This window comes from Danaus plexippus, chromosome 7 (assembly GCF_018135715.1).
Source record: "Danaus plexippus chromosome 7, MEX_DaPlex, whole genome shotgun sequence".
Taxonomy (NCBI): domain Eukaryota; kingdom Metazoa; phylum Arthropoda; class Insecta; order Lepidoptera; family Nymphalidae; genus Danaus; species Danaus plexippus.
In genome coordinates, this window is record NC_083541.1 from 1,449,281 (window position 1) to 1,474,347 (window position 25,067).

A 25,067-nucleotide genomic window follows, 5' to 3' on the forward strand; every position below is an offset into this window, starting at 1 on the left:
TGGATCAAAAAAGGTGGTAGTCTCCGATGTTATAATTATTTATGTAGAAATATTTAAATATCATAATATCAAATAAGAGCTTTATCGTAGGTGTTGCCAGTGTCGAGATAATTTCATTTACCGTATTCGCTATAGTTCTGCGCTAGATGTCTCTGTATGAATACACGGCCTTTTCTGAATCGCGATGATCCTAATTTTTTCCTTCCGATGATGTCACAGGACCAACACTCCATCGTCACTCTGGTTTCCCTTCAGAACGTAAAAATCTTTCGCCTTTTACTAAAGATTTCCGTGGAGGGGAACACTCAAATGAGTCTGACTCAACTTTTTGAAGTCTCACGTAGGTGAGATTAATTAACGCTGACGCTTCCAAAAATCAAAGGTCCCATTAGAGATGCACCAAATTCCGAGACAGGTCGTGTTACTGTATCTTCTCTGTCACTCGTTTCAACTCGTTCCAAGATCAGGAATGTCATTTTAACACCCTGAAACTTATCATTACGATTGTCCGGATAGTTCCAGTTATCTTTTTTAGGATCCGAAAAAGTTTCAATTGTATCGAACTAAAACAATGTCTTACTAAACATGTAGAAAACAATTATTAGTCACATACGGAATCCTCACAATCTGAAGCTTCCAAATTTAACTAAAGAGTTGATTAGTCACACTTAGCTGTTTGTTTTATATTAACACGGTCTAGTGAAAATGACAAAAACAATAACCATAGCTTTGAAAACGTAAATAAAATAAAGAGAAACAATTCGAAATAATTACGATTTTGTTTTTAAGGAACTACTTATATACGATTGGAATATATACTAATGTGATTGGAAATTGTGCATAATCATGCAAAATTTCGGGAATAAAATCATAAAAGAATAGACAGATATTTAAATCAAACATAAGTCTAACAAAAATGTATTCTTGAAAGAGAATGCATTGTGAAATATTTATGAATTTTGCTTTAAGATTATTTTCTGTGATTAGAATGCAATGAAATATTCGACAATAATTGTCATAATAATGTCCCATGTCACGAACTTTTAGGCCGAGCCCTGAGGCACAGATTTCAAATGTTCTGTGATATTATCGTCATTCATCCAAACAATTTGAAATATTTTCATTTTTTTTTTTTTACTATGAAAAGGATGAATTAGGAACGTTGATTTGGTTTTTAGAAAATTTAGAAAAAGCCAAAGCAAAAATTATTTTTTGACATAAATATTTCTACTGTGATTAAATCATCGAAAGGTAGCTCACAAAGGTAGCCCTTTCGTCACGACTAACTAACTGCTCGGCCGATGTTTTTGTTTCTGTTGATATTTTTTCCATTATGTAGTAGATGAGGATGTGAAGAGGACATATGTGAGGAGAGCTGGAGAACAGTTCTGTGTGTCTGTCTGCCAACGTCCATACCACGTTGAATACACCGGTTCTCGTCCGATCACCGAAGTTAAGCAACGTCGGGCGCGGTCAGTACTTGGATGGGTGACCGCCTGGGAACACCGCGTGATGTTGGCTTTTTGTTCCTCCTACCAATATTTATGTATACATTATATCTCTTTTAAAATCTCAATTATGCACACCTCCTACAATCCCATGACATAGTATTTGCTACTTTTCTCATTGTTTCATTCACGGCGTAGCTTAATTCTCACTTATAGTTGGCTACCGTTTCACCTCCTCCGATATTTTTGTATATTTACTTGTACGGGTATAAAAGGCTATTGAACATTTCTATCCGTGTTAGAATAATTGTTAAGGCATTCTCTCAGACGGACTGCATTGAACGACGTCGGATATTTAAACGATGTGTCGAAATGGCAACTAAGTAGTTAGTACAAATATCAGTTGTGAAAAATTTCGTTAAACCATCAATTCGTGCTCATAGATTTTTCATGGCTGAGATGCGATCGTTTGCACGAGAAGGATTCTTTCATATCTTACATATATTACACTACCTTAATAAATAAAACACACGGTGAAGTCACACTAAACTGTCGACATTTGATAGTTTGTTGTTGCCGTTCAACATTAAGTATATGTGGGCCGATCCCTGCGGCACTGCAATGCCAATGCATTCTCTTTCAAGAATACATTTTTGTTAGACTTATGTTTGATTTAAATATCTGTCTATTCTTTTATGATTTTATTCCCGAAATTTTGCATGATTATGCACAATTTCCAATCACATTAGTATATATTCCAATCGTATATAAGTAGTTCCTTAAAAACAAAATCGTAATTATTTCGAATTGTTTCTCTTTATTTTATTTACGTTTTCAAAGCTATGGTTATTGTTTTTGTCATTTTCACTAGACCGTGTTAATATAAAACAAACAGCTAAGTGTGACTAATCAACTCTTTAGTTAAATTTGGAAGCTTCAGATTGTGAGGATTCCGTATGTGACTAATAATTGTTTTCTACATGTTTAGTAAGACATTGTTTTAGTTCGATACAATTGAAACTTTTTCGGATCCTAAAAAAGATAACTGGAACTATCCGGACAATCGTAATGATAAGTTTCAGGGTGTTAAAATGACATTCCTGATCTTGGAACGAGTTGAAACGAGTGACAGAGAAGATTCAGTAACACGACCTGTCTCGGAATTTGGTGCATCTCTAATGGGACCTTTGATTTTTGGAAGCGTCAGCGTTAATTAATCTCACCTACGTGAGACTTCAAAAAGTCGAGTCAGACTCATTTGAGTGTTCCCCTCCACGGAAATCTTTAGTAAAAGGCGAAAGATTTATACGTTCTGAAGGGAAACCAGAGTGACGATGGAGTGTTGGTCCTGTGACATCATCGGAAGGAAAAAATTAGGATCATCGCGATTCAGAAAAGGCCGTGTATTCATACAGAGACATCTAGCGCAGAACTATAGCGAATACGGTAAATGAAATTATCTCGACACTGGCAACACCTACGATAAAGCTCTTATTTGATATTATGATATTTAAATATTTCTACATAAATAATTATAACATCGGAGACTACCACCTTTTTTGATCCACTTTCTCAAATCAATTTACAAAAATGTGACTTAAGAATTAAACTTAAGTATTTGTGAAGGATAGATCGAAGACGAGTTAGTTGCGAGTATAAATTGAGCATTTTAGAATATAATTCACACCGTGTACTGAAATAGGCTCAGTGAATATTTCAAGCGAGCGTCAATTCTATGAGATATCTCCATCAGACAGCGAGACAACGAACGCGACCACTGCTAGTTCTGTGACACAGACTCTACATGTAGCGCGTCTCCGGTTCAAAGCTCCACTAGATGTCGCTGGCGAATCCCTTGCAACATTTACATCGCGGTGATGAGATTTCTTCTCTCCGAAGGAGGCTCCAACGTGTCTCCTTAGAGCGGCATCGCTTCTCGGCCTTTTGGCTAAGATCAAAGTGTAGTATCTGTTCTTTTCAGCTTAATATCTGAAAGTTCCCGCATGTCGGGACCAGTATATTAAACTGATTTTTGTAAACCGACGGGATGTTCGGGGCTCGCTCCACTCCCGTCACGGGTCGGCCCGGCATTGCAGTGCCGCAGGGATCGGCCCACATATACTTAATGTTGAACGGCAACAACAAACTATCAAATGTCGACAGTTTAGTGTGACTTCACCGTGTGTTTTATTTATTGAGGTAGTGTAATATATGTAAGATATGTATGAAAGAATCCTTCTCGTGCAAACGATCGCATCTCAGCCATGAAAAATCTATGAGCACGAATTGATGGTTTAACGAAATTTTTCACAACTGATATTTGTACTAACTACTTAGTTGCCATTTCGACACATCGTTTAAATATCCGACGTCGTTCAATGCAGTCCGTCTGAGAGAATGCCTTAACAATTATTCTAACACGGATAGATATGTTCAATAGCCTTTTATACCCGTACAAGTAAATATACAAAAATATCGGAGGAGGTGAAACGGTAGCCAACTATAAGTGAGAATTAAGCTACGCCGTGAATGAAACAATGAGAAAAGTAGCAAATACTATGTCATGGGATTGTAGGAGGTGTGCATAATTGAGATTTTAAAAGAGATATAATGTATACATAAATATTGGTAGGAGGAACAAAAAGCCAACATCACGCGGTGTTCCCAGGCGGTCACCCATCCAAGTACTGACCGCGCCCGACGTTGCTTAACTTCGGTGATCGGACGAGAACCGGTGTATTCAACGTGGTATGGACGTTGGCAGACAGACACACAGAACTGTTCTCCCAGCTCTCCTCACATATGTCCTCTTCACATCCTCATCTACTACATAATGGAAAAAATATCAACAGAAACAAAAACATCGGCCGAGCAGTTAGTTAGTCGTGACGAAAGGGCTACCTTTGTGAGCTACCTTTCGATGATTTAATCACAGTAGAAATATTTATGTCAAAAATATAATTTTTGCTTTGGCTTTTTCTAAATTTTCTAAAAACCAAATCAACGTTCCTAATTCATCCTCTTTTCATAGTAAAAAAAAAAAAATGAAAATATTTCAAATTGTTTGGATGAATGACGATAATATCACAGAACATTTGAAATCTGTGCCTCAGGGCTCGGCCTAAAAGTTCGTGACATGGGACATTATTATGACAAATTATTGTCGAATATTTCATTGCATTCTAATCACAGAAAATAATCTTAAAGCAAAATTCATAAATATTTCACAATGCATTCTCTTTCAAGAATACATTTTTGTTAGACTTATGTTTGATTTAAATATCTGTCTATTCTTTTATGATTTTATTCCCGAAATTTTGCATGATTATGCACAATTTCCAATCACATTAGTATATATTCCAATCGTATATAAGTAGTTCCTTAAAAACAAAATCGTAATTATTTCGAATTGTTTCTCTTTATTTTATTTACGTTTTCAAAGCTATGGTTATTGTTTTTGTCATTTTCACTAGACCGTGTTAATATAAAACAAACAGCTAAGTGTGACTAATCAACTCTTTAGTTAAATTTGGAAGCTTCAGATTGTGAGGATTCCGTATGTGACTAATAATTGTTTTCTACATGTTTAGTAAGACATTGTTTTAGTTCGATACAATTGAAACTTTTTCGGATCCTAAAAAAGATAACTGGAACTATCCGGACAATCGTAATGATAAGTTTCAGGGTGTTAAAATGACATTCCTGATCTTGGAACGAGTTGAAACGAGTGACAGAGAAGATTCAGTAACACGACCTGTCTCGGAATTTGGTGCATCTCTAATGGGACCTTTGATTTTTGGAAGCGTCAGCGTTAATTAATCTCACCTACGTGAGACTTCAAAAAGTCGAGTCAGACTCATTTGAGTGTTCCCCTCCACGGAAATCTTTAGTAAAAGGCGAAAGATTTATACGTTCTGAAGGGAAACCAGAGTGACGATGGAGTGTTGGTCCTGTGACATCATCGGAAGGAAAAAATTAGGATCATCGCGATTCAGAAAAGGCCGTGTATTCATACAGAGACATCTAGCGCAGAACTATAGCGAATACGGTAAATGAAATTATCTCGACACTGGCAACACCTACGATAAAGCTCTTATTTGATATTATGATATTTAAATATTTCTACATAAATAATTATAACATCGGAGACTACCACCTTTTTTGATCCACTTTCTCAAATCAATTTACAAAAATGTGACTTAAGAATTAAACTTAAGTATTTGTGAAGGATAGATCGAAGACGAGTTAGTTGCGAGTATAAATTGAGCATTTTAGAATATAATTCACACCGTGTACTGAAATAGGCTCAGTGAATATTTCAAGCGAGCGTCAATTCTATGAGATATCTCCATCAGACAGCGAGACAACGAACGCGACCAGTGCTAGTTCTGTGACACAGACTCTACATGTAGCGCGTCTCCGGTTCAAAGCTCCACTAGATGTCGCTGGCGAATCCCTTGCAACATTTACATCGCGGTGATGAGATTTCTTCTCTCCGAAGGAGGCTCCAACGTGTCTCCTTAGAGCGGCATCGCTTCTCGGCCTTTTGGCTAAGATCAAAGTGTAGTATCTGTTCTTTTCAGCTTAATATCTGAAAGTTCCCGCATGTCGGGACCAGTATATTAAACTGATTTTTGTAAACCGACGGGATGTTCGGGGCTCGCTCCACTCCCGTCACGGGTCGGCCCGGCATTGCAGTGCCGCAGGGATCGGCCCACATATACTTAATGTTGAACGGCAACAACAAACTATCAAATGTCGACAGTTTAGTGTGACTTCACCGTGTGTTTTATTTATTAAGGTAGTGTAATATATGTAAGATATGAAAGAATCCTTCTCGTGCAAACGATCGCATCTCAGCCATGAAAAATCTATGAGCACGAATTGATGGTTTAACGAAATTTTTCACAACTGATATTTGTACTAACTACTTAGTTGCCATTTCGACACATCGTTTAAATATCCGACGTCGTTCAATGCAGTCCGTCTGAGAGAATGCCTTAACAATTATTCTAACACGGATAGATATGTTCAATAGCCTTTTATACCCGTACAAGTAAATATACAAAAATATCGGAGGAGGTGAAACGGTAGCCAACTATAAGTGAGAATTAAGCTACGCCGTGAATGAAACAATGAGAAAAGTAGCAAATACTATGTCATGGGATTGTAGGAGGTGTGCATAATTGAGATTTTAAAAGAGATATAATGTATACATAAATATTGGTAGGAGGAACAAAAAGCCAACATCACGCGGTGTTCCCAGGCGGTCACCCATCCAAGTACTGACCGCGCCCGACGTTGCTTAACTTCGGTGATCGGACGAGAACCGGTGTATTCAACGTGGTATGGACGTTGGCAGACAGACACACAGAACTGTTCTCCCAGCTCTCCTCACATATGTCCTCTTCACATCCTCATCTACTACATAATGGAAAAAATATCAACAGAAACAAAAACATCGGCCGAGCAGTTAGTTAGTCGTGACGAAAGGGCTACCTTTGTGAGCTACCTTTCGATGATTTAATCACAGTAGAAATATTTATGTCAAAAATATAATTTTTGCTTTGGCTTTTTCTAAATTTTCTAAAAACCAAATCAACGTTCCTAATTCATCCTCTTTTCATAGTAAAAAAAAAAAAATGAAAATATTTCAAATTGTTTGGATGAATGACGATAATATCACAGAACATTTGAAATCTGTGCCTCAGGGCTCGGCCTAAAAGTTCGTGACATGGGACATTATTATGACAAATTATTGTCGAATATTTCATTGCATTCTAATCACAGAAAATAATCTTAAAGCAAAATTCATAAATATTTCACAATGCATTCTCTTTCAAGAATACATTTTTGTTAGACTTATGTTTGATTTAAATATCTGTCTATTCTTTTATGATTTTATTCCCGAAATTTTGCATGATTATGCACAATTTCCAATCACATTAGTATATATTCCAATCGTATATAAGTAGTTCCTTAAAAACAAAATCGTAATTATTTCGAATTGTTTCTCTTTATTTTATTTACGTTTTCAAAGCTATGGTTATTGTTTTTGTCATTTTCACTAGACCGTGTTAATATAAAACAAACAGCTAAGTGTGACTAATCAACTCTTTAGTTAAATTTGGAAGCTTCAGATTGTGAGGATTCCGTATGTGACTAATAATTGTTTTCTACATGTTTAGTAAGACATTGTTTTAGTTCGATACAATTGAAACTTTTTCGGATCCTAAAAAAGATAACTGGAACTATCCGGACAATCGTAATGATAAGTTTCAGGGTGTTAAAATGACATTCCTGATCTTGGAACGAGTTGAAACGAGTGACAGAGAAGATTCAGTAACACGACCTGTCTCGGAATTTGGTGCATCTCTAATGGGACCTTTGATTTTTGGAAGCGTCAGCGTTAATTAATCTCACCTACGTGAGACTTCAAAAAGTCGAGTCAGACTCATTTGAGTGTTCCCCTCCACGGAAATCTTTAGTAAAAGGCGAAAGATTTATACGTTCTGAAGGGAAACCAGAGTGACGATGGAGTGTTGGTCCTGTGACATCATCGGAAGGAAAAAATTAGGATCATCGCGATTCAGAAAAGGCCGTGTATTCATACAGAGACATCTAGCGCAGAACTATAGCGAATACGGTAAATGAAATTATCTCGACACTGGCAACACCTACGATAAAGCTCTTATTTGATATTATGATATTTAAATATTTCTACATAAATAATTATAACATCGGAGACTACCACCTTTTTTGATCCACTTTCTCAAATCAATTTACAAAAATGTGACTTAAGAATTAAACTTAAGTATTTGTGAAGGATAGATCGAAGACGAGTTAGTTGCGAGTATAAATTGAGCATTTTAGAATATAATTCACACCGTGTACTGAAATAGGCTCAGTGAATATTTCAAGCGAGCGTCAATTCTATGAGATATCTCCATCAGACAGCGAGACAACGAACGCGACCAGTGCTAGTTCTGTGACACAGACTCTACATGTAGCGCGTCTCCGGTTCAAAGCTCCACTAGATGTCGCTGGCGAATCCCTTGCAACATTTACATCGCGGTGATGAGATTTCTTCTCTCCGAAGGAGGCTCCAACGTGTCTCCTTAGAGCGGCATCGCTTCTCGGCCTTTTGGCTAAGATCAAAGTGTAGTATCTGTTCTTTTCAGCTTAATATCTGAAAGTTCCCGCATGTCGGGACCAGTATATTAAACTGATTTTTGTAAACCGACGGGATGTTCGGGGCTCGCTCCACTCCCGTCACGGGTCGGCCCGGCATTGCAGTGCCGCAGGGATCGGCCCACATATACTTAATGTTGAACGGCAACAACAAACTATCAAATGTCGACAGTTTAGTGTGACTTCACCGTGTGTTTTATTTATTAAGGTAGTGTAATATATGTAAGATATGAAAGAATCCTTCTCGTGCAAACGATCGCATCTCAGCCATGAAAAATCTATGAGCACGAATTGATGGTTTAACGAAATTTTTCACAACTGATATTTGTACTAACTACTTAGTTGCCATTTCGACACATCGTTTAAATATCCGACGTCGTTCAATGCAGTCCGTCTGAGAGAATGCCTTAACAATTATTCTAACACGGATAGATATGTTCAATAGCCTTTTATACCCGTACAAGTAAATATACAAAAATATCGGAGGAGGTGAAACGGTAGCCAACTATAAGTGAGAATTAAGCTACGCCGTGAATGAAACAATGAGAAAAGTAGCAAATACTATGTCATGGGATTGTAGGAGGTGTGCATAATTGAGATTTTAAAAGAGATATAATGTATACATAAATATTGGTAGGAGGAACAAAAAGCCAACATCACGCGGTGTTCCCAGGCGGTCACCCATCCAAGTACTGACCGCGCCCGACGTTGCTTAACTTCGGTGATCGGACGAGAACCGGTGTATTCAACGTGGTATGGACGTTGGCAGACAGACACACAGAACTGTTCTCCCAGCTCTCCTCACATATGTCCTCTTCACATCCTCATCTACTACATAATGGAAAAAATATCAACAGAAACAAAAACATCGGCCGAGCAGTTAGTTAGTCGTGACGAAAGGGCTACCTTTGTGAGCTACCTTTCGATGATTTAATCACAGTAGAAATATTTATGTCAAAAATATAATTTTTGCTTTGGCTTTTTCTAAATTTTCTAAAAACCAAATCAACGTTCCTAATTCATCCTCTTTTCATAGTAAAAAAAAAAAAATGAAAATATTTCAAATTGTTTGGATGAATGACGATAATATCACAGAACATTTGAAATCTGTGCCTCAGGGCTCGGCCTAAAAGTTCGTGACATGGGACATTATTATGACAAATTATTGTCGAATATTTCATTGCATTCTAATCACAGAAAATAATCTTAAAGCAAAATTCATAAATATTTCACAATGCATTCTCTTTCAAGAATACATTTTTGTTAGACTTATGTTTGATTTAAATATCTGTCTATTCTTTTATGATTTTATTCCCGAAATTTTGCATGATTATGCACAATTTCCAATCACATTAGTATATATTCCAATCGTATATAAGTAGTTCCTTAAAAACAAAATCGTAATTATTTCGAATTGTTTCTCTTTATTTTATTTACGTTTTCAAAGCTATGGTTATTGTTTTTGTCATTTTCACTAGACCGTGTTAATATAAAACAAACAGCTAAGTGTGACTAATCAACTCTTTAGTTAAATTTGGAAGCTTCAGATTGTGAGGATTCCGTATGTGACTAATAATTGTTTTCTACATGTTTAGTAAGACATTGTTTTAGTTCGATACAATTGAAACTTTTTCGGATCCTAAAAAAGATAACTGGAACTATCCGGACAATCGTAATGATAAGTTTCAGGGTGTTAAAATGACATTCCTGATCTTGGAACGAGTTGAAACGAGTGACAGAGAAGATTCAGTAACACGACCTGTCTCGGAATTTGGTGCATCTCTAATGGGACCTTTGATTTTTGGAAGCGTCAGCGTTAATTAATCTCACCTACGTGAGACTTCAAAAAGTCGAGTCAGACTCATTTGAGTGTTCCCCTCCACGGAAATCTTTAGTAAAAGGCGAAAGATTTATACGTTCTGAAGGGAAACCAGAGTGACGATGGAGTGTTGGTCCTGTGACATCATCGGAAGGAAAAAATTAGGATCATCGCGATTCAGAAAAGGCCGTGTATTCATACAGAGACATCTAGCGCAGAACTATAGCGAATACGGTAAATGAAATTATCTCGACACTGGCAACACCTACGATAAAGCTCTTATTTGATATTATGATATTTAAATATTTCTACATAAATAATTATAACATCGGAGACTACCACCTTTTTTGATCCACTTTCTCAAATCAATTTACAAAAATGTGACTTAAGAATTAAACTTAAGTATTTGTGAAGGATAGATCGAAGACGAGTTAGTTGCGAGTATAAATTGAGCATTTTAGAATATAATTCACACCGTGTACTGAAATAGGCTCAGTGAATATTTCAAGCGAGCGTCAATTCTATGAGATATCTCCATCAGACAGCGAGACAACGAACGCGACCAGTGCTAGTTCTGTGACACAGACTCTACATGTAGCGCGTCTCCGGTTCAAAGCTCCACTAGATGTCGCTGGCGAATCCCTTGCAACATTTACATCGCGGTGATGAGATTTCTTCTCTCCGAAGGAGGCTCCAACGTGTCTCCTTAGAGCGGCATCGCTTCTCGGCCTTTTGGCTAAGATCAAAGTGTAGTATCTGTTCTTTTCAGCTTAATATCTGAAAGTTCCCGCATGTCGGGACCAGTATATTAAACTGATTTTTGTAAACCGACGGGATGTTCGGGGCTCGCTCCACTCCCGTCACGGGTCGGCCCGGCATTGCAGTGCCGCAGGGATCGGCCCACATATACTTAATGTTGAACGGCAACAACAAACTATCAAATGTCGACAGTTTAGTGTGACTTCACCGTGTGTTTTATTTATTAAGGTAGTGTAATATATGTAAGATATGAAAGAATCCTTCTCGTGCAAACGATCGCATCTCAGCCATGAAAAATCTATGAGCACGAATTGATGGTTTAACGAAATTTTTCACAACTGATATTTGTACTAACTACTTAGTTGCCATTTCGACACATCGTTTAAATATCCGACGTCGTTCAATGCAGTCCGTCTGAGAGAATGCCTTAACAATTATTCTAACACGGATAGATATGTTCAATAGCCTTTTATACCCGTACAAGTAAATATACAAAAATATCGGAGGAGGTGAAACGGTAGCCAACTATAAGTGAGAATTAAGCTACGCCGTGAATGAAACAATGAGAAAAGTAGCAAATACTATGTCATGGGATTGTAGGAGGTGTGCATAATTGAGATTTTAAAAGAGATATAATGTATACATAAATATTGGTAGGAGGAACAAAAAGCCAACATCACGCGGTGTTCCCAGGCGGTCACCCATCCAAGTACTGACCGCGCCCGACGTTGCTTAACTTCGGTGATCGGACGAGAACCGGTGTATTCAACGTGGTATGGACGTTGGCAGACAGACACACAGAACTGTTCTCCCAGCTCTCCTCACATATGTCCTCTTCACATCCTCATCTACTACATAATGGAAAAAATATCAACAGAAACAAAAACATCGGCCGAGCAGTTAGTTAGTCGTGACGAAAGGGCTACCTTTGTGAGCTACCTTTCGATGATTTAATCACAGTAGAAATATTTATGTCAAAAATATAATTTTTGCTTTGGCTTTTTCTAAATTTTCTAAAAACCAAATCAACGTTCCTAATTCATCCTCTTTTCATAGTAAAAAAAAAAAAATGAAAATATTTCAAATTGTTTGGATGAATGACGATAATATCACAGAACATTTGAAATCTGTGCCTCAGGGCTCGGCCTAAAAGTTCGTGACATGGGACATTATTATGACAAATTATTGTCGAATATTTCATTGCATTCTAATCACAGAAAATAATCTTAAAGCAAAATTCATAAATATTTCACAATGCATTCTCTTTCAAGAATACATTTTTGTTAGACTTATGTTTGATTTAAATATCTGTCTATTCTTTTATGATTTTATTCCCGAAATTTTGCATGATTATGCACAATTTCCAATCACATTAGTATATATTCCAATCGTATATAAGTAGTTCCTTAAAAACAAAATCGTAATTATTTCGAATTGTTTCTCTTTATTTTATTTACGTTTTCAAAGCTATGGTTATTGTTTTTGTCATTTTCACTAGACCGTGTTAATATAAAACAAACAGCTAAGTGTGACTAATCAACTCTTTAGTTAAATTTGGAAGCTTCAGATTGTGAGGATTCCGTATGTGACTAATAATTGTTTTCTACATGTTTAGTAAGACATTGTTTTAGTTCGATACAATTGAAACTTTTTCGGATCCTAAAAAAGATAACTGGAACTATCCGGACAATCGTAATGATAAGTTTCAGGGTGTTAAAATGACATTCCTGATCTTGGAACGAGTTGAAACGAGTGACAGAGAAGATTCAGTAACACGACCTGTCTCGGAATTTGGTGCATCTCTAATGGGACCTTTGATTTTTGGAAGCGTCAGCGTTAATTAATCTCACCTACGTGAGACTTCAAAAAGTCGAGTCAGACTCATTTGAGTGTTCCCCTCCACGGAAATCTTTAGTAAAAGGCGAAAGATTTATACGTTCTGAAGGGAAACCAGAGTGACGATGGAGTGTTGGTCCTGTGACATCATCGGAAGGAAAAAATTAGGATCATCGCGATTCAGAAAAGGCCGTGTATTCATACAGAGACATCTAGCGCAGAACTATAGCGAATACGGTAAATGAAATTATCTCGACACTGGCAACACCTACGATAAAGCTCTTATTTGATATTATGATATTTAAATATTTCTACATAAATAATTATAACATCGGAGACTACCACCTTTTTTGATCCACTTTCTCAAATCAATTTACAAAAATGTGACTTAAGAATTAAACTTAAGTATTTGTGAAGGATAGATCGAAGACGAGTTAGTTGCGAGTATAAATTGAGCATTTTAGAATATAATTCACACCGTGTACTGAAATAGGCTCAGTGAATATTTCAAGCGAGCGTCAATTCTATGAGATATCTCCATCAGACAGCGAGACAACGAACGCGACCAGTGCTAGTTCTGTGACACAGACTCTACATGTAGCGCGTCTCCGGTTCAAAGCTCCACTAGATGTCGCTGGCGAATCCCTTGCAACATTTACATCGCGGTGATGAGATTTCTTCTCTCCGAAGGAGGCTCCAACGTGTCTCCTTAGAGCGGCATCGCTTCTCGGCCTTTTGGCTAAGATCAAAGTGTAGTATCTGTTCTTTTCAGCTTAATATCTGAAAGTTCCCGCATGTCGGGACCAGTATATTAAACTGATTTTTGTAAACCGACGGGATGTTCGGGGCTCGCTCCACTCCCGTCACGGGTCGGCCCGGCATTGCAGTGCCGCAGGGATCGGCCCACATATACTTAATGTTGAACGGCAACAACAAACTATCAAATGTCGACAGTTTAGTGTGACTTCACCGTGTGTTTTATTTATTAAGGTAGTGTAATATATGTAAGATATGAAAGAATCCTTCTCGTGCAAACGATCGCATCTCAGCCATGAAAAATCTATGAGCACGAATTGATGGTTTAACGAAATTTTTCACAACTGATATTTGTACTAACTACTTAGTTGCCATTTCGACACATCGTTTAAATATCCGACGTCGTTCAATGCAGTCCGTCTGAGAGAATGCCTTAACAATTATTCTAACACGGATAGATATGTTCAATAGCCTTTTATACCCGTACAAGTAAATATACAAAAATATCGGAGGAGGTGAAACGGTAGCCAACTATAAGTGAGAATTAAGCTACGCCGTGAATGAAACAATGAGAAAAGTAGCAAATACTATGTCATGGGATTGTAGGAGGTGTGCATAATTGAGATTTTAAAAGAGATATAATGTATACATAAATATTGGTAGGAGGAACAAAAAGCCAACATCACGCGGTGTTCCCAGGCGGTCACCCATCCAAGTACTGACCGCGCCCGACGTTGCTTAACTTCGGTGATCGGACGAGAACCGGTGTATTCAACGTGGTATGGACGTTGGCAGACAGACACACAGAACTGTTCTCCCAGCTCTCCTCACATATGTCCTCTTCACATCCTCATCTACTACATAATGGAAAAAATATCAACAGAAACAAAAACATCGGCCGAGCAGTTAGTTAGTCGTGACGAAAGGGCTACCTTTGTGAGCTACCTTTCGATGATTTAATCACAGTAGAAATATTTATGTCAAAAATATAATTTTTGCTTTGGCTTTTTCTAAATTTTCTAAAAACCAAATCAACGTTCCTAATTCATCCTCTTTTCATAGTAAAAAAAAAAAAATGAAAATATTTCAAATTGTTTGGATGAATGACGATAATATCACAGAACATTTGAAATCTGTGCCTCAGGGCTCGGCCTAAAAGTTCGTGACATGGGACATTATTATGACAAATTATTGTCGAATATTTCATTGCATTCTAATCACAGAAAATAATCTTAAAGCAAAATTCATAAATATTTCACAATGCATTCTCTTTCAAGAATACATTTTTGTTAGACTTATGTTTGATTTAAATATCTGTCTATTCTTTTATGATTTTATTCCCGAAATTTTGCATGATTATGCACAATTTCCAATCACATTAGTATATATTCCAATCGTATATAAGTAGTTCCTTAAAAACAAAATCGTAATTATTTCGAATTGTTTCTCTTTATTTTATTTACGTTTTCAAAGCTATGGTTATTGTTTTTGTCATTTTCACTAGACCGTGTTAATATAAAACAAACAGCTAAGTGTGACTAATCAACTCTTTAGTTAAATTTGGAAGCTTCAGATTGTGAGGATTCCGTATGTGACTAATAATTGTTTTCTACATGTTTAGTAAGACATTGTTTTAGTTCGATACAATTGAAACTTTTTCGGATCCTAAAAAAGATAACTGGAACTATCCGGACAATCGTAATGATAAGTTTCAGGGTGTTAAAATGACATTCCTGATCTTGGAACGAGTTGAAACGAGTGACAGAGAAGATTCAGTAACACGACCTGTCTCGGAATTTGGTGCATCTCTAATGGGACCTTTGATTTTTGGAAGCGTCAGCGTTAATTAATCTCACCTACGTGAGACTTCAAAAAGTCGAGTCAGACTCATTTGAGTGTTCCCCTCCACGGAAATCTTTAGTAAAAGGCGAAAGATTTATACGTTCTGAAGGGAAACCAGAGTGACGATGGAGTGTTGGTCCTGTGACATCATCGGAAGGAAAAAATTAGGATCATCGCGATTCAGAAAAGGCCGTGTATTCATACAGAGACATCTAGCGCAGAACTATAGCGAATACGGTAAATGAAATTATCTCGACACTGGCAACACCTACGATAAAGCTCTTATTTGATATTATGATATTTAAATATTTCTACATAAATAATTATAACATCGGAGACTACCACCTTTTTTGATCCACTTTCTCAAATCAATTTACAAAAATGTGACTTAAGAATTAAACTTAAGTATTTGTGAAGGATAGATCGAAGACGAGTTAGTTGCGAGTATAAATTGAGCATTTTAGAATATAATTCACACCGTGTACTGAAATAGGCTCAGTGAATATTTCAAGCGAGCGTCAATTCTATGAGATATCTCCATCAGACAGCGAGACAACGAACGCGACCACTGCTAGTTCTGTGACACAGACTCTACATGTAGCGCGTCTCCGGTTCAAAGCTCCACTAGATGTCGCTGGCGAATCCCTTGCAACATTTACATCGCGGTGATGAGATTTCTTCTCTCCGAAGGAGGCTCCAACGTGTCTCCTTAGAGCGGCATCGCTTCTCGGCCTTTTGGCTAAGATCAAAGTGTAGTATCTGTTCTTTTCAGCTTAATATCTGAAAGTTCCCGCATGTCGGGACCAGTATATTAAACTGATTTTTGTAAACCGACGGGATGTTCGGGGCTCGCTCCACTCCCGTCACGGGTCGGCCCGGCATTGCAGTGCCGCAGGGATCGGCCCACATATACTTAATGTTGAACGGCAACAACAAACTATCAAATGTCGACAGTTTAGTGTGACTTCACCGTGTGTTTTATTTATTGAGGTAGTGTAATATATGTAAGATATGTATGAAAGAATCCTTCTCGTGCAAACGATCGCATCTCAGCCATGAAAAATCTATGAGCACGAATTGATGGTTTAACGAAATTTTTCACAACTGATATTTGTACTAACTACTTAGTTGCCATTTCGACACATCGTTTAAATATCCGACGTCGTTCAATGCAGTCCGTCTGAGAGAATGCCTTAACAATTATTCTAACACGGATAGATATGTTCAATAGCCTTTTATACCCGTACAAGTAAATATACAAAAATATCGGAGGAGGTGAAACGGTAGCCAACTATAAGTGAGAATTAAGCTACGCCGTGAATGAAACAATGAGAAAAGTAGCAAATACTATGTCATGGGATTGTAGGAGGTGTGCATAATTGAGATTTTAAAAGAGATATAATGTATACATAAATATTGGTAGGAGGAACAAAAAGCCAACATCACGCGGTGTTCCCAGGCGGTCACCCATCCAAGTACTGACCGCGCCCGACGTTGCTTAACTTCGGTGATCGGACGAGAACCGGTGTATTCAACGTGGTATGGACGTTGGCAGACAGACACACAGAACTGTTCTCCCAGCTCTCCTCACATATGTCCTCTTCACATCCTCATCTACTACATAATGGAAAAAATATCAACAGAAACAAAAACATCGGCCGAGCAGTTAGTTAGTCGTGACGAAAGGGCTACCTTTGTGAGCTACCTTTCGATGATTTAATCACAGTAGAAATATTTATGTCAAAAATATAATTTTTGCTTTGGCTTTTTCTAAATTTTCTAAAAACCAAATCAACGTTCCTAATTCATCCTCTTTTCATAGTAAAAAAAAAAAAATGAAAATATTTCAAATTGTTTGGATGAATGACGATAATATCACAGAACATTTGAAATCTGTGCCTCAGGGCTCGGCCTAAAAGTTCGTGACATGGGACATTATTATGACAAATTATTGTCGAATATTTCATTGCATTCTAATCACAGAAAATAATCTTAAAGCAAAATTCATAAATATTTCACAATGCATTCTCTTTCAAGAATACATTTTTGTTAGACTTATGTTTGATTTAAATATCTGTCTATTCTTTTATGATTTTATTCCCGAAATTTTGCATGATTATGCACAATTTCCAATCACATTAGTATATATTCCAATCGTATATAAGTAGTTCCTTAAAAACAAAATCGTAATTATTTCGAATTGTTTCTCTTTATTTTATTTACGTTTTCAAAGCTATGGTTATTGTTTTTGTCATTTTCACTAGACCGTGTTAATATAAAACAAACAGCTAAGTGTGACTAATCAACTCTTTAGTTAAATTTGGAAGCTTCAGATTGTGAGGATTCCGTATGTGACTAATAATTGTTTTCTACATGTTTAGTAAGACATTGTTTTAGTTCGATACAATTGAAACTTTTTCGGATCCTAAAAAAGATAACTGGAACTATCCGGACAATCGTAATGATAAGTTTCAGGGTGTTAAAATGACATTCCTGTTTACATAATTTCCTTATCTGTGTATAGCATACTACGTGTCGTATTTCATGAATTACATATTGGTTATGCAAAGTTTTCACTTCTTTAAAATTCTTTCATTATTGAAATAATATTTATATAACTCGCAAACTCCCAGTTTGTATCAATCCAATGAGTGTATTGAGGGCATCATTAAAATATTTTTCATTTGTTAATTAAATCAGATGATTGTTTTTACTTCATTTAATTTTTTGTAATTTTTTTGTGAGACTTATTGCTATTTTTTTTTTTCATTTAACTTATTCATATTATAGTTGTTTATAGTAAAGTATAGGTTGTATAAATAAAATATCATTAAATTTTAAATATTCATTGTTATATATTTGAATACATCAACAATCACAAAATCTACATCAAACATCTAATAGTGATTCATTTCACTACAGTGTATATCCAACACATCAATGTAAACACTTAAATAGTTACCGATGTAAACACGCCCTAACGGCGGGAGAGTAAACATACGACGAGTATAAGTCACAAAAAATATTCAAGATGGCGGCATTACACACATTCAATAAAATATACACTATTATGAAGGAATATAACTAGAAAATTTGAATATCAAACACAGTCACGGTCTGACAGTTTTATTAAGAGTACATTGGACATTTCACGATCGTTAATAATCAAACCTTACTTTAATAATTAAAACTTCAAAAAGATGTAGAGCATTATAAGACAAGATTTATTCAAAATTCAATAATATATATATTTTTTTGATGGCAATAATTTTAAACATTTGTGCAAGTAACTATTAACGTTGAATATCGTGTGTTATAATATAAGAGAATAATAATATCTATATGAAATAAATTGTAAATCTTTGTTTGTTACTTAAAACAAAACTCTTTATTGTTTATGGCATCGGATGTCATTATTTTGTCTATGGTATTTCTAACGCCATAATGCATAGCGAGTCATGCGGCGGTGGGACCTTGAAGATCGGACCGTTCTGATCGCAGTGCTCGGAGTAGCGGACCTTCTGGAGAACCCTCAAACCCAGGCTGCTGCAAATACGCTGGGAGTACGCCCCGGTAGCGTCCACTTTGAACAGCTACGAGATAATATTAAACTTAACGATACAGAAGGAACATTATTATTTTTTGAATGTCCTAGTGAAATGATGATAACACAAAGTGAATGTTTAATACGAAATGTCAAAGCAAAAGCATTCTAACCTAAAGATACAAGCATATCCTGTTGGAACTTATGCGAGTTTTAGTAGTCTTAGCCTTTAAGAACTGGTGAAGTAATCTTCTTTGACTGACCTTAGCTGTCTTACATAATACTCGAGCTGAGAAATGATCCTCCGAGGACCTAAATTGATGAGTCTCTCACCTTGAAGCCATGGTCCATGGCTATCTGGATGCTCCTCTTCATCAGCTCCTTGGCCAGTCCCCGCCCACGCGCGTGTTCCGACACGGATACGATGCGACATTCCAGAACACGGTCCACACCAAACGTCTGGAATAATTCCAAGTCACGGCTCACGGTATACAGGATGTTGAAAATCTGAAATCAAACGACATAGATAACAGCAAATTATTGGGAAAATATCCGATAGAATAGTTACAAACGTGACAGAAATACACTTTCAAATGTACAAATTGTAGAAATGTTGAATACCCAAAAGCCTTTCAAGCTACAATTGTTGCAATAAAAAATACCAGTGATGTGTTTCTCTATGATCTCTTCTCTTATCCTGTCTAAGTCCCACTAAAATCTATTCAACCATGTCAAATCTGGCACTGGCCTAGCAGGAAACATAAGAAATATTTTAAGTTGGCTTTGAGTACGGACTATTTAATATTGATTAATGTTGAGATCTAAGACTTTCGCGAGTTTTATTCATTTAAATGAAACTAATATATTTCGGATATACTACGCGAATTTTATTATTTTAAAACTACATAATCCCGACGTTTCGGTTACTTTTCAGCAACCGTGATCACGGGCAGAGAAGATATTGCTGAATAGTAACCGAAACGTCGGGACTATGTAGTTTTAAAATGTATCGTAGTATATCCGAAATATAGTTGTTTCATTTACATGATTAATGTTCCAGAACACCATATTGCATATTTAATTTTAATTTTAAGCTACAAAAACATCCTCAACCTTGTTGTATTTTTCGTCCGAAGACTGTTGAATCTTCTCAATGGACTGCTCGATGTCCCCGGGTCACAAAACACCATTCAAAGCCACTCCGAGGACCTTCAATGACACATAATCATCATCAACCTAGTCGGTACACCCTGCTGGACCCATGGCTCTCCTCAAACCAGGGTTTATTGTTTAATGATAAATACATAATACTTTATTATTACTCTCTAGTCTCAAGCCTCTATGAAATGATAACTTTTAAAATGTTTCGCACTATATTATGCCATTGAAATTCTTATTCGTTACGTTATAATTCTATTACAGATAATTTTGGCAATGACTATAGTCATTATCTTACGGTATCTCTTTCAACAGCAGCAACGGAGAGCCCATCGGCTATGGTGGCAAGGCAAAGCCTCTCTAGGGCAGCATGAGGCTGTCCGCGTTGGCACAAGCCAACCGCCTTGTTGAGGGGTTCATCGGCGAAGAAACTGTCCCGCAAGTGACGGATCACAGCCTCGCGCATGTCCTGAGTTACCGTGATGAACTGCACCATTGTGGTATACTGTGGAATAGAAAAAGACTGTGACGAACCGGTCACTGAATAAGTATTCAACATTAATTCTTATATACTTTTTCGCTAAATCATATCCTTAGCACCAATCTCTACTCCAACGCAATGGAAAAATTCATGTTGTCTATCGATCCTAATTTACTAAACATTCAATGAAAATTGAGCTCCTTATAAAACATTTACGAAGGAGCATTTTTTTCGTTATTCCACAAGGAATATTAAAAGTAAAGTACAAATACCGATTTCAATAAGAAATTTCAATTAAGAGGAACTTAGACGTGGAAGCGCGGCGGGGCTCTAATAAAGCGTTCCAGATATGAGGTCAAGGCTGTAAGGTCGGATCGAACCCCGCCGCATCGGATAGTGTCTATTATTATTGGAATAACAACCAACGCTATACAATAATAACATAGATATGACCTACAACCTGACCTCTCAGGACGGACGATTTTATTAAAACCTTTAAAGAGATATAAAATCAATATGCATACATTACGATTTACGTGCTTCAGGGAAACAATAAAATATTATGAATTTAATGCAATGGACATTTAAATATTTCTTAATAACGAATATCACTTTTGATTGACATTTACGATACAAATATAACCTTAATTCTGAAAATAATGTCTTATATTCTGTAAATTCTGTAAATAATGGGACGTGTAGTTTTAGGTGAATTTATGTGAGAGCCGGCAGCAAGGCTGTTAGAGCTCCCGACGTGCAATAAAGCTTTCGATAGAACGTAAACTTACGTTACAATATACCTCGTTAAGACTGCTTGTTCAACTAACTAACTTGCTCGCGCTATTATTTATTAATAATGGAACAATATCTTTATAACAAACGAGATATATTGTACAATAATATTCAGTTACGTGATATGATATGATATGATATGATATGATGTGATATGATGAAAAACATAGTGCAATGTTATTCGTTCCCGAATTTATATCCGAACAGTCAATCGAGACACAAAGACAGTCTTTGTGTTGTAATTAATTACATTGCGAGTCGACATCAGCGTGTCACAGCCGTGGATAATCAAGTCATGTTTTATTATTGAGAATTGAAATTTATTATCATTTTTATTATAATATAATAAATTATTTAAGTAGACTTCAGTGTAGTATAAAGTGATAATGACAAATTTTGCTTTCACCATAAAATTATTAGTAGCTATTTAGTACAAGTGATACTCTCGTCACATATGCATGATACAACTATTTGTTTGAAGTGACCAACATAAGTTTATTTCGGTCACTTCAAAAACTATTGCAATAAAATCAGAAAGACTTGATAATATTATTTTAATTGTTCTTTCATCTAAATAGGATGTTGAATGATAAATATAACTCAGAACGATGAACTATCTGGCACTTGTACATCTTTGTACACAAGCGCCTGGGAATGACAGTCCATTAGTGTTTTTGATGTGTGTACAGGGTACATATGTCGACGGAGATTATGAAAGTCAAATGAAAGCTCTTGTGTAAAAGAAAAAAAGAAATATTGTATACAATTTAAAGATTGCTTGAGTTGCTGACTGTACCGTGTACCAATTGATTAGATTCAGGAGAGTCCTTAAAGATTGATTTCATTTGCATAATTCAATACAGGTAATAAATTCAAATTCATATAAATAAAATAAAAATATAAAAAGTACACTTACGGTGTTGTCATTAATGAAAAATAAATAAAATATGTAAAAATTTATTAACATAAATATACAATGGGTGATACATACGTTTTATAATTTCATATTAACTTAATAGTTAAATGATATAAACGTTTTTAATAACAAAATGCAACAAAGAATTATTTGTTCAACTCACCAAACGTGCTTACCGCCTCGATATCGGACGCGCACTGTGCAAAATCGCCCTGGGAGCCGGGACGCCCGCCCTTACAAAGAATAAAACGCAGATTGGACACTCATACTTCATATTATCTTACTATAAAAATATTATATATATATATATATATATATATAAACTTTAGTCTAGTTATAAAATCAAGATCAACTCGATTGTATATATATTTCCTTTTAAATAGATGCACTTCGGAAAGAAAGATGGCGAAAACAATATACGTAAATATTATTATTTGCGAAATAACATGTATGTATATTTTTAAATCAATAGTTGTGGATTTGGATTCTATTTTGTAGTTTTTATAATAAGTAGACGTATTATTGACCGGATTTATCATGTAACTGTTTTTACGAACATGATTTACACTTGTTGCGCTTTATAATATTATTGTGTAGTGTCTTTGTCACAGCTTATTGACTGAAATGGACAAAGCAGTAATATAGGTGAGTAAAAGAGACGCGATTTATGATCTTAGACGAATTCTACAAACTACTTATTACAACGAGTATTTCATTAATGTGTACTCACTTTATATAAATAGTATTTGTACCAATAGATATTTTTCTAAATGAAATTTTACGCTTAAAAGATGTCAAGTTTTGTGAAAAGATGTAACATAAATATTTATAAACGATAATGTTCGTTACCTCTAATAAATAAAATACGTACGTAAGCAAGCATTTAAATTAAAAAAATATTTTTATTCCTTAACAATTTGTGATAACATTAAAGATGGCGGACTAACAAAAAGTATCACATAGTTTATTCAATTATAATAAATTTGAAATTAAATTTTTAGTAAATATAAATGTACATACTCTGTATAAAAGGATTATTCATCATTGATCTATACCTACAAAATACAAAGCTCTCAGTAAAACAAATGGTTCCGCCATCTATTTGAGAGTCATCTAATTCTCGCAATTTCTACCCAGTCACGTACAAATAAATACCTACCGGATATAACTTCATAAATCCAAAGCATTTTATATTCTACCACCTTGTGATAGAACTTAAATATGAATGAACGAGTAAAACGTTTTCGTTCCTTCAAAAATTGAACTTCATATTTTTTTATTTTTAAAACACGAATGGGATTTTGCATTTCCGATTAAATTGTACAGATTGGTTTTTTTTTGCACGGGATATTTATGAAATAAAAAGTCTATGCCTGTATTTGAAAATAAAATTTAATTACAGGTGTCAATTACATTTAAGTAACAAGCAATTTGTAATAAGAGACACATGTTTATGTCTGTTATTAATATGAGGATATGTATGTTAAAAATATTCGCGGTATTAAGAATAAAATAAAAACGTGTACTGTCAAATGGTTCCCCGTCACGAAATCTTAATTGGACAAGAACATCCTCAAGCAGCGTTCTAGAACCAGTAAAATTACGTATTTGTATTGTAATTATAAACAGTTATTAATATTTCATTTATACATCGTGACAAATCAGTACAAATATATGTAGTCAAAACATAAAACTGTTTTTATTCAGTATGATTCAATTCAATCTTAGGGCCAAATACCTACAATAATATTCAATAAAAAGACAATACTTACACGTTATATCTGCTCATCATCATACCACAGTTCCACTAGCCCTTCGCCGAAAACAAATCCCAATTCTAAACAGCTTCTTGTCATTCTGCCGCCATAAGATCCATTCTCACATTCACACAATGCTTGGATACCAAAACCCGTCGAGCCCTTCAAACCCAAATTTTAATAGCCGGTCGAAATTAAATATATCTAATTCCGACGTCAATGTGAGACTGCTTTAATCGAATTGCCAAAATATCTCACGGTCATTTGATACGCAATTGTTAAGATAATTATAAAAAAATATGCTGACGCCGTCATTATGTTTGTCTGAGTTATTTTTTTAATGACGTTTCGTATCATCTGGTCCGAACACAATCGCGCCATTTTATATTTATAGTTCCGTTAAGTAATTATGTATAAAATATTGATCCTCCATGGATATATTTAATAATACTGATAGCTATTTATCGCTATTTTCATCAAAACTTCATATTAAACAAAATATATACATTTAACGTCAAATCATTCAAAACGACTCAATTGTTGGGGTTTGGTTGAGTGAAGAATTCACTTTTGAAGTAAATTTTATTTGCTTAACTCCAAAAACTCACTTATAACACAGGAAAAACATTATCGTGTAATTATGTTACAACTATGTATGTGTAAATATAACTTAAACTGAAACAAGCAAGAGTTGCAGCACTAAAAAATAATTCATACTTTCTAAAAATTTTTTTTAATTTACATCACGTGGTTGCAAAAAAACAGGCA

The 25,067-nt window shown here is 35.6% G+C and overlaps 1 protein-coding gene and 20 non-coding genes across 21 annotated transcripts; 8 read left to right on the forward strand and 13 right to left on the reverse strand.

Annotated features, from left to right (window-relative positions):
* The first annotated feature begins 235 nt into the window (after positions 1–235).
* LOC133318792 (U5 spliceosomal RNA) lies at positions 236–351 on the forward strand. Its single transcript, XR_009752538.1, has one exon. It is a non-coding gene; the product is annotated as a U5 spliceosomal RNA (small nuclear RNA).
* Positions 352–1,402: 1,051 nt separating this feature from the next.
* On the forward strand, positions 1,403–1,521 carry LOC133318797 (5S ribosomal RNA). The gene has a single exon (XR_009752543.1). It is a non-coding gene; the product is annotated as a 5S ribosomal RNA (ribosomal RNA).
* A 1,143-nt stretch (positions 1,522–2,664) lies between these two features.
* On the reverse strand, positions 2,665–2,780 carry LOC116771026 (U5 spliceosomal RNA). The gene has a single exon (XR_004353575.1). It is a non-coding gene; the product is annotated as a U5 spliceosomal RNA (small nuclear RNA).
* A 596-nt stretch (positions 2,781–3,376) lies between these two features.
* LOC116771025 (U2 spliceosomal RNA) lies at positions 3,377–3,569 on the forward strand. Its single transcript, XR_004353574.2, has one exon. It is a non-coding gene; the product is annotated as a U2 spliceosomal RNA (small nuclear RNA).
* A 522-nt stretch (positions 3,570–4,091) lies between these two features.
* LOC133318798 (5S ribosomal RNA) lies at positions 4,092–4,210 on the reverse strand. Its single transcript, XR_009752544.1, has one exon. It is a non-coding gene; the product is annotated as a 5S ribosomal RNA (ribosomal RNA).
* A 1,056-nt stretch (positions 4,211–5,266) lies between these two features.
* Positions 5,267–5,382, reverse strand: LOC133318829 (U5 spliceosomal RNA). The gene has a single exon (XR_009752575.1). It is a non-coding gene; the product is annotated as a U5 spliceosomal RNA (small nuclear RNA).
* Positions 5,383–5,978: 596 nt separating this feature from the next.
* Positions 5,979–6,171, forward strand: LOC133318815 (U2 spliceosomal RNA). The gene has a single exon (XR_009752561.1). It is a non-coding gene; the product is annotated as a U2 spliceosomal RNA (small nuclear RNA).
* Positions 6,172–6,689: 518 nt separating this feature from the next.
* On the reverse strand, positions 6,690–6,808 carry LOC133318799 (5S ribosomal RNA). The gene has a single exon (XR_009752545.1). It is a non-coding gene; the product is annotated as a 5S ribosomal RNA (ribosomal RNA).
* A 1,056-nt stretch (positions 6,809–7,864) lies between these two features.
* LOC133318830 (U5 spliceosomal RNA) lies at positions 7,865–7,980 on the reverse strand. The gene has a single exon (XR_009752576.1). It is a non-coding gene; the product is annotated as a U5 spliceosomal RNA (small nuclear RNA).
* Positions 7,981–8,576: 596 nt separating this feature from the next.
* LOC133318816 (U2 spliceosomal RNA) lies at positions 8,577–8,769 on the forward strand. The gene has a single exon (XR_009752562.1). It is a non-coding gene; the product is annotated as a U2 spliceosomal RNA (small nuclear RNA).
* A 518-nt stretch (positions 8,770–9,287) lies between these two features.
* Positions 9,288–9,406, reverse strand: LOC133318800 (5S ribosomal RNA). Its single transcript, XR_009752546.1, has one exon. It is a non-coding gene; the product is annotated as a 5S ribosomal RNA (ribosomal RNA).
* A 1,056-nt stretch (positions 9,407–10,462) lies between these two features.
* Positions 10,463–10,578, reverse strand: LOC133318831 (U5 spliceosomal RNA). Its single transcript, XR_009752577.1, has one exon. It is a non-coding gene; the product is annotated as a U5 spliceosomal RNA (small nuclear RNA).
* Positions 10,579–11,174: 596 nt separating this feature from the next.
* On the forward strand, positions 11,175–11,367 carry LOC133318818 (U2 spliceosomal RNA). Its single transcript, XR_009752564.1, has one exon. It is a non-coding gene; the product is annotated as a U2 spliceosomal RNA (small nuclear RNA).
* Positions 11,368–11,885: 518 nt separating this feature from the next.
* On the reverse strand, positions 11,886–12,004 carry LOC133318801 (5S ribosomal RNA). The gene has a single exon (XR_009752547.1). It is a non-coding gene; the product is annotated as a 5S ribosomal RNA (ribosomal RNA).
* A 1,056-nt stretch (positions 12,005–13,060) lies between these two features.
* On the reverse strand, positions 13,061–13,176 carry LOC133318790 (U5 spliceosomal RNA). Its single transcript, XR_009752536.1, has one exon. It is a non-coding gene; the product is annotated as a U5 spliceosomal RNA (small nuclear RNA).
* A 596-nt stretch (positions 13,177–13,772) lies between these two features.
* On the forward strand, positions 13,773–13,965 carry LOC133318819 (U2 spliceosomal RNA). The gene has a single exon (XR_009752565.1). It is a non-coding gene; the product is annotated as a U2 spliceosomal RNA (small nuclear RNA).
* A 518-nt stretch (positions 13,966–14,483) lies between these two features.
* LOC133318802 (5S ribosomal RNA) lies at positions 14,484–14,602 on the reverse strand. The gene has a single exon (XR_009752548.1). It is a non-coding gene; the product is annotated as a 5S ribosomal RNA (ribosomal RNA).
* Positions 14,603–15,658: 1,056 nt separating this feature from the next.
* On the reverse strand, positions 15,659–15,774 carry LOC133318791 (U5 spliceosomal RNA). Its single transcript, XR_009752537.1, has one exon. It is a non-coding gene; the product is annotated as a U5 spliceosomal RNA (small nuclear RNA).
* Positions 15,775–16,370: 596 nt separating this feature from the next.
* Positions 16,371–16,563, forward strand: LOC133318820 (U2 spliceosomal RNA). Its single transcript, XR_009752566.1, has one exon. It is a non-coding gene; the product is annotated as a U2 spliceosomal RNA (small nuclear RNA).
* Positions 16,564–17,085: 522 nt separating this feature from the next.
* Positions 17,086–17,204, reverse strand: LOC133318803 (5S ribosomal RNA). The gene has a single exon (XR_009752549.1). It is a non-coding gene; the product is annotated as a 5S ribosomal RNA (ribosomal RNA).
* Positions 17,205–18,481: 1,277 nt separating this feature from the next.
* LOC116770841 (uncharacterized) lies at positions 18,482–24,978 on the reverse strand. The gene is made up of 5 exons (XM_061520837.1): positions 24,315–24,978; positions 22,706–22,775; positions 20,652–20,858; positions 19,529–19,702; positions 18,482–19,244 (listed from the first exon to the last, which is right to left on the reverse strand). Exons 3-5 carry the CDS (start codon positions 20,847–20,849, stop codon positions 19,074–19,076), a joined length of 543 nt encoding a protein of 180 aa, XP_061376821.1. The 5' UTR covers positions 20,850–20,858; positions 22,706–22,775; positions 24,315–24,978; the 3' UTR covers positions 18,482–19,073.
* Positions 24,979–25,067: the final 89 nt, after the last annotated feature.

Coding starts and splice junctions, on each gene's coding strand:
- LOC116770841 (XM_061520837.1), bottom strand. CDS start 20,849: ATGGTGCAGTTCATCACGGTAACTCAGGACATGCGCGAGGCTGTGATC. Junction 19,703..20,651: donor CTGCTGTTGAAAGAGATACC/GTAAGATAATGA, acceptor GTTTGATTTCAG/ATTTTCAACATCCTGTATAC. Junction 19,245..19,528: donor CCATGGACCATGGCTTCAAG/GTGAGAGACTCA, acceptor ATTATCTCGTAG/CTGTTCAAAGTGGACGCTAC.